At 39.3% G+C, this 14,540-nt stretch overlaps 1 protein-coding gene across 4 annotated transcripts in view; it reads left to right on the forward strand.

Annotated features, from left to right (window-relative positions):
• Nucleotides 1-14,540, forward strand: part of NCOA7 (nuclear receptor coactivator 7) — a 144,884-nt gene that overhangs the window by 81,020 nt on the left and 49,324 nt on the right. For all 4 annotated transcript variants that reach the window (XM_079939509.1, XM_079939511.1, XM_079939510.1 and 1 more), the window contains 5 exons: nt 1,705-1,784; nt 5,170-5,277; nt 9,211-9,324; nt 9,880-10,005; nt 11,718-11,902. In XM_079939509.1, the coding sequence (XP_079795635.1) occupies nt 1,705-1,784; nt 5,170-5,277; nt 9,211-9,324; nt 9,880-10,005; nt 11,718-11,902 (613 nt within the window). The remainder of the gene's footprint in view (nt 1-1,704; nt 1,785-5,169; nt 5,278-9,210; nt 9,325-9,879; nt 10,006-11,717; nt 11,903-14,540) is intronic.

Here is a 14,540-nt window from a genome sequence, read left to right on the forward strand (position 1 = left end):
ATCTGAAAACCACAGTCAGTACAGCCTCGTCTTCCTGAAGTAATTTAGATGGGGTCACCTGACAGAAGGGAGGTCATTTTTTACAGCACAGGGATTTTTCAGGGTGTCTCTGGTTCTACAAATGACTAGAAAAGGATACTAATAGCAGCATCTTTTATTTTTTTTCTTGGTTCTTAATTTAAAATAATGTAAAAGAAATACTTAAAAGTCAGTAAATCCCATGTGAATGAACTGTTTTCATATTTCTGTGTTACCTTCCAGCTCTCGTCCAGTTTACCCACATTTGTTGTGTAGTTGAAATGATATTGTTGGTTTGCATGTGGGTGTGGGGAGTTGTAGGACCTCAGATGGAGAGGGACGCGTTAATCACACTTCAGAGTGCGTGGCTTGTCATCACTGGTCAGAGCTGGGCCCTTCGTTATTTATTCATGAGTTCCTTTTTATCCTCATTCCCCACTCCCGTTTCTCTCCCCGCTCCACTCCATTCTTTTGTGTCCAATGTGTATAGGCTTTTTTCTGGATGTGGCCTTGAAAAATGTGTGTAGTTGTTTTGTGGACAGCTTTTTGAAATATACATAATGATACCATTCTGTACATCTCATTCTGTTTCTCTCGATGTAAACATGTTGCAGTGTATGCTTGGGCTTGTTATGCTCTGGGATTCTAGGCAGTAATTAGATATATTTTGCTGACCCTCCTGTTCGCTGCTGCCACAGATACTGTTGTTCTGTATACCCTCCAGCATGTTACTTCATGATATCTCCTGGGAGAGGATGTATATCTGTGGGTTAGTTTGCTGACTCATGTGGGCTACGTATGCTTAATTTGCTGGGATGGCTATACCAGTTTACATCGCTAGTAGCAGTTCACATCTTTGCCAACACTAGAATTATCCAGCTTTCTGATTTTTGCCACGCTAATAGATGTAAAATGATGCTGCGTCTTAATTTGCATTTTTCTGATCTCATACAAGTTAGAGCATCTTTTCATAGTTAATTCAATTTGGTACTTTTTATCACTTAATTTGTATCCATTGTTATATGTCTCTGGTTTTCAGTGTCTGGGTTGATACATTTAATCATAACAATTAGGTTGAATCATATGTAGCTGCCAAACTATCAGGTTGACCAGTTTGACCCTTAAAAATAGCGAACTCTGTGGTCCAACTTAATATGTTGTTGAACATATAGGTCTTTACAAGTTTTCATTATTATAAATAATACTGCAGTACATATGCTGTGCATAGCATTTTTCTTCTTTTGAATTTTTCCTTAGGATAAATAAGGGAAAGATTACTGAGTCAAAGAATGAACATTTTTATAGCTATTGTTACATATTGACAAATCGCCTTCTGAAAGGGCTGTACTGATTTACATTATACATCATTTATATCATGACTGTACTAGTTTTACTTTAACTTCGTCTTTATACATTATCATTTAAACGAATACTTGAATAACTATAAAGCATAACCTCATTGTTATTTGTACTATTTGATCACAGTTAACATTAATCATTTATTCAAGTATACATGGATGAACAATATGTTTTTATGAGTTTGGTCTATTTGTACATTTAGTCCACTTTTCTTTTAATCTTTTTTTTTCAAAGTCAATTCGAAAGTGGGTTTTAATATACTGTAGATTACCCTATCCTCAATTTCTGAAAATGAAATCATTCACTTATAAACATTTTATTCTCCAGATGACAATCAAAACAAAACACATGATAAAAAAGAAAAGAAGATGGTGGTTCAGAAGCCCCAGGGTACTATGGAATACACTGTAAGTATAAACAGGTAGAATGAAAGTTTGTTAATACCACTAGATTTACATAATGTTTCTCCCTGACACATCCTTCCCCTTAGTCATTTCTCTTCCTTCCTTATTTTTTCCCTGGGTATACCTGTTACTTGAATTACCGTTTGATATGCCAAGGACGACCAATTTTAGGTCTCCATCCCAGACATGCTTTCTGAGTTCCCAAACCAAAGATTCAGCTGTCTACTCAGACATTAACTTAGACCTCCGTGCTTGGTCTTTGTTCAAGAAGCTGTGGCTCCATCATCCGTACATTTCTACAAACCAGAACCTTAGCCTTAACATCTTCTTCCCATTACTCTCCATGTTCGATCTTCCTTTCCGTGACCATCCAGCAAGTCTAGGCCAGATCCCTTCATTTTTCTCTCTCATGAAATCTTTACATAGTTTATCTCCGTTTAACACTATTGATTCACTAGTGTGATTGTTATATCTAGATTGTGCCTTAATTCATTTACCCACAGAGAGAGACTAGATTCCTCTTTGGTCACCACTCTGTTTCTGGTGCTTGCAGGGTATAGGCCTCCATATGGTTGAATCAGCACATGAATAATGCAGCGTATGTGTCCGTTACTGCACCTCCACGTTAACATGCTCATCTCTCTCATTGCGCCATGAGCTCCCGGAGCCCAGGAGCTGTGTCTACTTATCCTAGGCCTGGCGTAAAGTGGGCACTCAGTTATAGATCTGTTTTAATTCACTTTGAACCAGCATTGCTGAAGAGTGATCTCTGACTTCTAGAAAGAAATTAAGTGCTGTTGCCATTGCCCCTGTGTTTTCCTCATGTGTATTTCTTTTCTACTCATTATCTGTGTGCCGTGCCAGGCTCTATATAAGGCAAGCAGCAAGGCCTGTCCCTCCCTGCCGTTTCTTCTGGAATGGTGAATCCTCTCCAAGCTTCTGTAGCATCACACTGAAGAGCCCTGGCACCCGCATTTCATGCTCAGGGCTCTGTGAACATCCCTAGGCATCTTTCTATGGTTTATAGGCTTGGTCCTTTCCAGAAAGGATTTGGGGGTGATTATATATCTCACATTACCGCTGTCTGCAATATATTGTTGATCCCCATAACACCTAGCACAGTTCCTTACCTCCTAGAAGATACTGAGGAAGTGTTGGATTATTTATCATGAATAACAATATTAATTCTAAAGCCACGTGTGTAGCCTACAGTGTGATTCACGAGCCCCTCCAAGGAAATGAGAAGTATCTTTGCTAGGAGATGCTTCACATAGCACGTACTAAATAATGCAGTGAGAGTAAAAAAATCAACCCCAAATTAATTCATATAAACAGGTGATCAAGTTAGTAATTCAGATCTATCCACCTGATTGAGTTATGTTACGGGGATTAGTTTTAGTTGGCAAGTTACTCTGTGTACTTGTCGTCGGAAGTAAAAGGGGATCCATAACTTCGTGTTTAGAGAACCGTGACCGGAACCCCTTACCCGATTGCTTACGTTGCTCCAGAGCTGTGGATGTTCAAGCATTCTGTTTAGTTTCAAACATGTATTGATACCAGTATCCCTCCCAGGGTCTGTAACTTGGTTCCATATGTATGTCTTATCCTTGTGTAATAACGGCAGATTGTTAAAATGTTTCTCCTTTCCTGAAACCCCTATACATAGTATCTTCAAGTGTTTGTGTAAAAGTATGAAGCCGATTTATTGATCACTTGCCATGAAGTAAATGCTCTTGAATTAGAAATTACAATTATGTATCTCAATTTGGATGAAGAAACTGAGGTACAGAGAAGTTAAACAAGTGACCCAAGATCACACAGCTGGCAAGTGGCAGATTTGGAATTCAGGTCCAGCAGTCTGGCTCTGGTCTGTATAATCAATCTGTGTCTTATACTGACGCTAAACCCTGAAACCTCCCAGATTTGAATATGTTATGTAAATGTATAATATTTGAAAAAAATATATTTTAAAAAAGTTTTTTCACTTTAGTACAGGTGATTTTGCTCAGGGTAAGGTAGGGGCATAGGTTAAGTTCTCAATAATTTTTTAAAAATATACGTATTTATGTCTTGTTCTAGAAATACGTTGAGGTAATTTTAATGCAGTCGGTAACTATGAACTTGGTTAGCCTGAGACAGTTCATCTAGTTGGTGGGGTTGTTTTTGGTTTTTTTTGCGGTACGCGGGCCTCTCACTGTTGTGGCCTCTCCCGTTGCGGAGCACAGGCTCCGGACCCGCAGGCTCAGCGGCCATGGCTCACGGGCCTAGCCGCTCCGCGGCATGTGGGATCTTCCCGGGCCGGGGCATGAACCCGTGTCCCCTGCATTGGCAGGCGGACTCTCAACCACTGCGCCACCAGGGAAGCCCTAGTTGGTAGGTTTTTGACACTTAAGGGCAGTGAGTGGTAAGTTGAATTCTACATGTGTACCTTTGCCCCTGTCCACAACCTCCTGCAGCCACCTCAAATTTCCACCTATAATTCGAGGCTCCCCTGGTGGAGCCAGTTCTGCTTACAGGGTCAGCCACCAGTGTTGACCCAGGGCTATAGTTGGGAACTTCTCAGTGACACTCGCCAGAATGACCTCCCGCTAACAAGTTCCATCCAGTGACCCTGGACAGGGAGTCTGTCCTGGGATATTGACCTTACCAGAGGCAGCAGACTTCTTTTTGGGTGGAGCTTTTTCACTGAAGTTTCACATCTTCTTACTGCCCTTTTTATTCCTATTCCCCTTCTATTAGAGAAGGAAAGAAACATGTACACCTGAGACATATCACAAGTTTTATAGATTTAGAGAATAACACTAATTTGGCTGACCATGGGAAATTGTCATTTTTAATGTCAGTGAACAATTTTTGTAGCTAATCCGAAGTTCTTTTAGATTTCCCTGCCTTTCACTTTTTTCATTCATCAAATATTTAAGTGCCTTCTATGTGTCAGGCACTGTGGGGAAAAAGGCTATTAACAGGCCACAGTCCAGGAGCCTAAAGTGCAGTAAAGAAACAGGCAAATAGACAGACAGAAAAATGCAAAGAGAAAAAGTAGTCCTGTTACCCCTAGGAGTGGTGTTGTCTGTAATATTTCTTTTCTTCTTAGCTTTATATTATACCTCATACACCCTCTACTCCATACACCTAAGTTGTGCCAGAGTAAGTTTAGAAATCTGTTAGTGGACAGTGAAATTTGAAGATAAGGGAGTCCAGAAATGAATAATATCTAAGACTTCTTTTAAGAATTGAGAATGTATTCTCTTTTTTCATAATACATTTGGATGTATGTGTTACATTTTTATTCACTCATATCACAAATAGATTAATGTTGACTATCAAGAGGAAGGTTTTGTTTGCTTTTTGCTTTGTGTATTGAATCTTGTTTGTTTGATTATTCTAGGCTGGAAGCCAGGACACCCTAAACTCCATAGCACTGAAATTTAACATCACTCCCAATAAACTAGTGGAACTGAATAAGCTTTTCACACATACTATTGTTCCAGGCCAGGTAATGATCTTCTTGTTGAATTTTACTTTAGAGATTTTGCATTTATTTTTGTTGCCATTTTTGATGACTCACTCTTAGTGTCACAGGATTATCATCAATGATAATGTGCATTGGTTCAGTCTTCCATTTAGATCCAAGAATTCTGAAAGCGTCCTGGTACTTATGAACTGTTCAGAGATGAATGCTTTGCAAATGATTAACACAGTTGGCAAACTATCATTTGTGTTATAGATGTTTCCATCAAGAGAAGTTAAATTAATGTAACTTTTTTCCCTGTAGAATTTCATACAGATATTCTTAGAATATTTAATTTAGAATTGCAAGTTTCAGTTTAGTCCACTCCTGGGGTCCATTGTGGTCATTGTTTTGTTTTAAATTAGACAAAATTTTTGTCATTTTGGTCTTGATTTGATACCATGACAAAAGAAGTGAATCCAGCCAAAGGTGGAGACATTCAGCAGGACCATCAAGAAAAGCCTACAGACACACAAAAAGATGCTCAACATTGCTAATTATTAGAGAAATGCAGATCAAAACAGCAATGAGGTATCACCTCACACCGGTCAGAATGGCTGTCATTGAGAAGTCTACAATAATAAATGCTGGAGAGGGTGTGGAGAAAAGGGAACCCTCCTACACTGTTTGGTGGGAATGTAAATTGGTGCAGCCACTATGAAGAACAGTATGGAGGTTCCTTAAAAAACAGAGCTACTGTATAATCCAGCAGTCCTTCCCCTGGGTATATATCCAGAAAAAACAAAAACTCTAATTCAGAAGGATACATGCACCAGTGTTCATAGCAGCACTATTTACAATAGCCAAGACATGGAAACAACAACCCAAGTGCCCATACACACAGTGGAATATTACTCAGCCATAAAGAAGAATGAAATATCGCCATTTGCAGCAACATGGATGGACCTAGAGAATATTATACTTGGTGAAATAAGACAGAGGAAGACAAATACTATATGATATCACTACACATGAAATCTAAAACATAATGCAAATGAGTCTATATACAAAACAGAAATAGACTAACAGATGTAGAAAACAAACTTATGGTTACCAAAGGAGAAAGGGAAAGAGAGAGAGACAAATTAGGAGTATGGGATTAACAGATACAAACGACTATACATAAAATAGATAAGCGGCAAGGATTTACCATATAGCACAGGGAACTATATTCAATATCTCGAAATAATCTATAGTGGAATATAATCTGAAAAATATATATATAACTGAATCACTTTGCTGTACACCTGAAACTAACGCAATACTATAAATCAGTGATATTTCAATTTAAAAAAAAAAGCCACACATTTTTTCCCAGGCTTTTAGTACTTTGTTAAACTAAATGAAATTGACATGTCATATAATTTTGCCATTCTCGGTTAATCCAGCAATTTTTTAAATACCTTCTGCATAAGATATTCTTATGTTTCTACTTGAAAACTACACTTAGCCAATAAATGTAAATGGCCCAGTCATAGGCAGATCCTTGTTGAGTCCAAGTTTCCAGTCCCATCTGTAGAACTACTTGGTTGCCATGAGCACATTCCGGTTCCATTATTGACTTACTAGACCATGTTCCTGCATCTCTACATTAGAGTGACATTTTTATTCAGGATGTATACTGCTTCTTCTAAGTATAACTTCATTCAGGCAATGGTGGTATTCTTTGCGTTTCTTTCACGGGCAGCAAATGAAACCAACAGACCATAAATTGGCCAGTTTGTACTATCATGCTTTTGGTATTTATGTCCTTGTCAAAAGGAGATATTACTATATTGCTGATACCAGGTAATTGAGGGGAAATATGAGTTAAAACTTTTTAAAAATTAATAAATTTTTATCTCTGGGAAAATTAGATTTCAGGCACTTTTATTGGGTTTCTTATAATCTGGGGTATTGCTGCATAATGTGTAACTGACCCATAGCAGTGAACCTAGGCTTACTAATTTAAGGCTGAAGACTGTAGTCACTGGGACTTAGTAAAATAATTTAGGGTGATTCCTTATTCGTTTACTAAGTGAACGGGATTAAGGTCCAGCAGCTAATAGGAGGTATAGGAACTGTTTTAATATGCCTAGTTAAGGGTAAAAATATAGAAATAGGTGCCCCAAAGTTTCATTTCCTTTGACCCTTTAGTAACTGTTTGACTTGGCTAAGTCACTTCCTTTTTTGACCCTGGTTTCCTTATCTCTGAAATATGAGGGGTTGGGCTGCATTATCTCGGATGTCCCTTCTAGCCTTTACTGTGCTGTGTAACCCTCATATAACTCAACAGTTATGTGCTGTTAGTTGTCCCAGCATCTAGCTCCACTCATGTTTTTTCTGGCAAAGATAAGGAATTGAGAAGAGTGATCCAGACTCACTTCCATGTTGAAGTAAGACGTATTCTGACTGAGCTTCCCTGTGTTCAACTGTTACTTCTGTCTACAGTGCAGTGAACTGTTTATGCATAGGAATTATCCCTTTGATTTGACATTTAGAGTGTCAGACAATAGAATCTCACTCTATGTTGCCTAATGCCTGTCAAGAGCTCAGGTGCAAAAAAAAATATGAATGGAGAATTGTTTGGAAGAAATGACATCTGTCCGTCCCTCTAGCCTAGATACATATGATACATAAGAGCTGTAGCCTTCTGTAAATTGCTTTTATGGAACTCCAAACTTCTGACATTTTCCATTGACCCATTTTGAAATTGTAAAGAACAGTCCTCCAAACTGTTTATTGTATTTACTGTCAATGTGTCATCAAGGACAAAGAGTTCACTGTGAGACACTTTTTTTTTTAATGAGACTTCATGGGAGAATACTTGTACTTCTAAGAAACTGGTTTGTTTTTATTTTATGAACATTGAATTCTGTTAACTCATGATGTCTATCTCTTTGCATTGGTTATTTGGAAACTTAGAGCCAGTTTTATGGCCCACTTCTCAATGAATGTTTGGTAATTTTGGAGCACAGTTTCAGTATAATCAGTCCTCATCTTATTTCTCCTTGATGGTGATTTTCCCACCTTTATCTTAATGTGTCTTTTGTTGTTGCCTCATTTTTTCTGGATTGAAGAGAGATTTAAAATAACTAAAGTTAAAATAGAGAGATGACTGGAAGGATGGAAAAGAGTGAATAACAGTGTTAAACAGCTGTTACATGATTTGCTCTGAATTATGTTTTATAACATTAGAGGTCACTTTAAGGCTGTTTTTGATATAATGCCAGAATGTAGCCATGTCTCGTGAAAAAAGTGTTGAATAACAGAATCACAATAACATTTCGGGAGCCAGAATACTTTACAGAAGGAAGCTATTTAGTACAATTCAGGGGTTTTTATTTTATTTTATTTTTTAGATAACCTAAACAGTGATGGAAGAGAAAGTATTGATTATTGATACTATCTTGTACATTGATACTATCTTGTACAGTTTATCGTATAAGGACCTTACTGCGTTAGCACTCAGGGCCTGCTTAGAAAGCCTAGATGTGTCCCCTTCCTTCCTGACACAGGAATTACGTTTAGAAGCACGCCATGTGACTCTCTCCTCTATTCCCTTGTACTATTAGTACCCTGCCCTGGAAGGCTCTTCCCTCCCTATCCAAATCCTATGTATTGTCCAAAGCTTCACTTGGACCCACCTGCTTCATATGGCCTTTGCAGAATACTTCCCCACTTTCCTCTCCCCTCTGTGAGCTCCTGCAGTGTGTTCGGTACCCTTTGCACTGCACACATCTGCACACATTCATATTGCTGAGTATAGTTTCATGGATTAGTCTGGAAGGCCCCAAGTAGCTCATGAGTTCTGTGACAGCCAACTAGGTCTTAGTCACACACCCAGCCTGATACTGTACAGAGAGTAATTGCTCTAAACACTGCCTTGTGGTTTGCCCAATTCCTGGGACTCACCTAGCTTGTCTTCCCCATTCTCAGGTTCTTTTTGTGCCAGATGCCAACTTTCCTTCCAGTACCTTAAGGTTATCATCATCCAGTCCTGGTGCTACTGTCTCTCCTTCATCATCAGATGCAGAATATGATAAACTGCCTGTATGTATTTCATTCATGCACTGAAGTTCATATTTCTCAGCAATGGTTTTGAGTTATTGCAGAATTCTACATGTTATTTTTCACAAGAGTTCATCTGAAACTCTCCTCCCTCGACAAAGAGGTGGGGTTAAGTAGTTTGTCATTAGTTGAGAGAAGAAACCTGTTCACATTTAAGGTCTCAAAGGCAGAAATGCATGTCTTATTTATGTAGAAGTATGAAGTTAAACCCTCAATGAGACCAATAATTTATTTGTACTACTTTACTCCTTTTTCTAAAGAATTTGAACCATGAGTCCAATATAAATTCTTTCATTTAAGGTATTTTTTAAGACACTTGATGAGGCATTTTTATGGGTTCATACATATGTGCTTTTTAAAAATCTTAGTTTGATTTGGGTGATACTTTTGAAGGTTGAAAGACATATGCCTTTTTTTATGTTCACGTTAAATAGGAACAGGTTACTTACAGGGAACGTAGATGGCTTGATTCAAATAAATGAATAATCTTTTGAAAAAGTGCTTCTATTTGATTTTGGAAAATTTTGCTTTCTAAAGGATGCTGACTTAGCAAGAAAGGCCTTAAAACCCATTGAGAGAGTCTTATCATCCACTTCTGAAGAGGACGAGCCAGGCGTGGTAAAATTCTTAAAAATGAATTGTCGCTACTTCACCGATGGAAAGGTATATGGCTATGCCATTTGTTTCCTTTTCTTGGAGTCTATGGAAAACTAAACTAGTTCCAAAAGACTGAAGGCAGGCTATTTTAAAATATCTTACCCGAAGTTTCAGCTTTAACATTTCACAACTGTCCATTAGTTTTCCCCTCTTGGATGCCTGACATTTGACTTACTGAGGGAATAACAGTCATCACGTTGAAATGCAATTCTTTGTGACCTTGGGTTTATTACTTATATTTCAGTTCTTAGCCCATAAATTGTTAGAGAGACAGTACAGAATGTGTTTAAGAGCAAATGCTGGAGTCGGGCTCACTGAACTTAAACTCCAACTCTACCACCACTAGCTCTGAGACGATGGGCAAAGTATTTGAATTTCTTAAGCTTCCATTTTTCCTCATCTATAAAGTAGGAACAATAATAAAATTTAACTCATAGGGTATGCTAATTAAAAGAAAGTTCATGTGAAGAGCTAAATACCTAACCTGGAAAATGGTTAAGTTCTCGACCTGTTTGCCGCTAGAAATTCTGGTATGAAAAATGTCTGTTACATCTTGGTTTCAGTTTTTTGGTTGTTGGTGTTTTGTATAAAGAACAAATCTGACATTTTGTGAGCCTCTGAAGAAGGAGTAATATTGATATAAAGCGAATTCCTGTGCTCATAGTAGAGACTTCATGCCAGGTTCAAATGGTAGGAAAATACATTATTGATATGCACTTGAAACTTTTGCAACCAAGACTAAGTAGTGCTGAAAGGCAAAACTTTTTGCCAAGGTGATCACTAAACTCATTAAGAGTATCAAAATAAATAACTTACCTAGGGCTTCCCTGGTGGCGCAGTGGTTGAGAGTCCACCTGCCGATGCAGGGGACACGGGTTCGTGCCCCGGTCTGGGAAGATCCCACATGCCGCGGAGCTGTTGGGCCCGTGAGCCATGGCCGCTGAGCCTGCGCGTCCGGAGCCTGTGCTCCGCAACGGGAGAGGCCACAACAGTGAGAGACCCGCGTACCGCAAAAAAAAATAAATAAAAAAAATAACTTACCTAAAGGGAGTTATTTATATCCTGCTGTCCCTGGTTGATAACATCCCTGTGGCCAACAGGGTCTACCATATAAACTGACCAAGTTTCAGACTTTAAGTACCCACCAAGCTACTGTTCTTTGCTTTCGCTTTCCATAGTTTGGATATATTCACTTTTGTCTGCAAAAATTTCATACTCCTATTTGTGTCCGATTTTGCTGAATGTGGGCTTTCTAAGCATCTTAGAGCAAAATATTAGAAGTGCAGCCGCTCCCTTAGCACAGTACCAGGCACTTGCTGGACAGGTAGTGAATATGTGCTGAGTGGATTCTAGAGTACCCAGTTCTCAATTTGGAAGGTACCTGGGACAGCCCTTCTCATTTTACAGACAGGACGTTGGCGAATCTGAGACATACATGTGAAACCCAAGATCCTACCACAATTGTACTATTGCAGCAGCCATGCTAGAACCAGGCTTAGCTGATTGCCACAGCGAGGCAAGCCTGTTTCTCTGCTCAGCACACCGCACCCAACGTTGTATTTCATCAGCCTGTTTTTTCCAGCCCTTGTAGAGGGGATGCAATTGCCCTGCAGGATACCATGGTTCAGAAGGTCAATGGAATGGTAACATAAGTTCATTAAAGCTGCTAGGGTGGTTGCATCTTGCCTGTAGCGACTCTGTACTGTCTTTTTCTTCAGGGTGTGGTCGGAGGTGTCATGATCGTTACTCCTAACAATATCATGTTTGACCCTCATAAGTCCGATCCCCTGGTCATTGAAAATGGGTGTGAGGAGTACGGCCTCATTTGCCCCATGGAAGAGGTTGTTTCCATCGCGCTCTACAATGACATCTCCCACATGAAGATCAAAGATGCCTTGCCATCGTAAGAGATCTTTCTTTGTTTACCAGAAAAAGGGGTATTGGGAGAATTAAATGCAATTAAAAAGTGAGGGCGTTGGCAGGAGTGAGAGATTGTGTAGAGGTGAATTTGAAGGTAGAATATTTGTGCACTAAATTTTAAAAAATAGAAAAAGGAGAGGAAATGGAAATGATAAGGTCAATAAGGAAGAGTGAAACATTCAAATCAAAAAATCACGTAATAATGGTATTTCTTTGGCTTATTTTTCTGAAGAGCAATGCATGTTCTTAATTTATGAAAGAATAAATGAAGTTTCTCTGAAAGAATTTGTCTGATTATCGATAAGAGAATAGTATTTTCTCTTTGGTTTAATTGGTAAACAGAGTTACATTCTTCCTCATTCAAATTCTAGGATAGGTATCTTCCCAGCTCATGTGTTTCCTTAATCCTGTGTGGAGAGAGATTTGCATGGACATGCAGAGGCACTGCCCCTGTAACCAGAATACCTTAAGTGGTGTGCAAAGGCTGTAATAGTAGTTTGTTTTGTCTCTTAAATGTAGATGGATATTACTTTAGTCCTGATTACTTTTGCCTTCTAAAACTGAGGTTTTTGATTTAAAGAAGCTCCCCATGAAGAAAGGGTTTAAGAAAACTCAGAGAATCGATTCACTTGTAGGGATAATCTGACTCTTTCTGTCATTTTGTCAGTGTGCCTATTCCTGTATACTATGTATGTGCTAGCAGTAAAACACTTTAGAAACTCTCAGTGATAGCAAGGTAAAGGCAAAGCAGTGGGTCCAACAGGACAAAGGGAAGCTAGCCCCTTGGGCTCAGGAAAAGAAGGGAAGGTAACTAGGGAACTAACCCAGACACAGCGTCCCTAGGGGTTTATGCCAGCAGGTTCCCCTGGACTTCTACAGTCCTTAGCATCTGATCCACTAGACCCTTACATGCCCAGCCACTGAAGGAACCACTGGAGCATGGTCACTGGGTAGTTTCCAAGTTCTGGCAGAAGTGCCTAGAGGTTTAGGAGGCAGTGTAGCAGACCAGGCAGTCCTGCAGGATGATGCCTGGGTTTCCCTGGCTCTGCCACTTATGGCTCCATGACCTTCACGAGTGACTGAATCTTGAGCCTCGGTTTTCTCATCTGTAAAATGGAATTAATAGTATTCTTCTGCTTGCAGAGCTGTTACAAGATCTAAAAGCATTGATATACCAAAACTCTTAGAAAATAGCCTGGTACCTAATAAGTATAGGCTGTTTATTTGAACCTTCAGTTCATATCTGAAACTCTAATCGTTGTTCTGTGGGAATCTTTTATTCACGCAGAATGAGGCTTCTGATGCGTCTTAGTGCGCGTCTCTTGTGTGGCAAGGATATGAAGATAAGTGGGTCACGGCCCCTGTCCTGCAGTTTACTGGGTGCGACAGGTGGAGAGAAGTGGTAATTGAACAACACTGTAGATACAGACGTGCACACGGCATTCCATGAGAACCATGTGAAGGAGTGTCCAGCTACCTTGGAATCTTAGATGAGAAGGAGGAGAGGGAGTGAAAGAGTCACTTTTGGGAAGAAAGTGTGAACATGAGGTGACAAGAGGAAAGAAGATAAGAGTAGGTAAAGATACAGTTAAGTTTGGAAGTGGATGCACAGGCAGATAGGGGCATTTCTTGCCCAATGATGGCTTCAGTGGAGTAATACTGTTACACATCTTCAGCTTAGGATGTTAAGTATTCTTTTAATAATAGGGAAGGTACATTCTTACAGAAAGATTTCTCTCAATGTGAGATTGTGTTTCATGATCCGGGCCTAATGCTGTAGATGGGGGGAGAGAGAGGAGTTGAGAATTGGCTCCTAATGTGTTGAAATTATTTCAGAATTGTACAGTGATTGCTACCGTGGATGCAGGTCTATAAAGACTTCTTAGGCTAATGAACAGTATGTGCACCAATGAGCAAAATAGAATGTGGTAGTGGAATCAGTGTGAAATGAACTTGGTATTGACCTCAGAATTCCATCAATTGTTTAAAGTAGTTTAAATTTCATTATTTAAAGTTGTATGGTAAAACAAGAAGTGCAAATTATCTAGCTGCCACGTGCAAATAGTTTTTAAAAGAGAGAGAGAGTGTGTGTGTGTGTGTGTATGTGCGTGTGTAAAATCTCTCCATCCTCACCTTCAGGCTTTATATATTTTGTGTAAGACATTTTGTAACTCCAGCTGCCACGGAGACTAGGAACAGAACAACCGAAAGGATTATTGGTCATTATTAGGTCTCTGGCTGAGTCTAGAAAACATTAATTAACAGCAGAGCCAGTTGACACCACTATGTACTTTGCCCCGACAGAGCTTGACAGTTGTGATGCAGAAAAAGAGATGGCTGAATTAATCCCGGCTTGGATTAGGTAGAACAAGAAGGGAGGGATAGACAAGAAGGTAATATAGGAGGCTGATTAGAGTGCAGTCGAATGCATTCTTTGTGGGGGTCAAGCTAGCTAGAGAAGGAAGAGATGAGGAAGGGGCTTAGGTGTTCATGGAAGATGGTTTTGCTTATTAATTTGCTAGTTAAGTATGTGAAAAGCTGGGCTTCTTTGTTACAGGACTTACTTTGGCCTTTAATATGCCAAATTAAATTTTGGGTCTGAAAATGGAAATTATACTACA

The sequence above is a fragment of the Stenella coeruleoalba genome (assembly GCF_951394435.1).
Source record: "Stenella coeruleoalba genome assembly, chromosome: 12".
Lineage (NCBI taxonomy): Eukaryota > Metazoa > Chordata > Mammalia > Artiodactyla > Delphinidae > Stenella > Stenella coeruleoalba.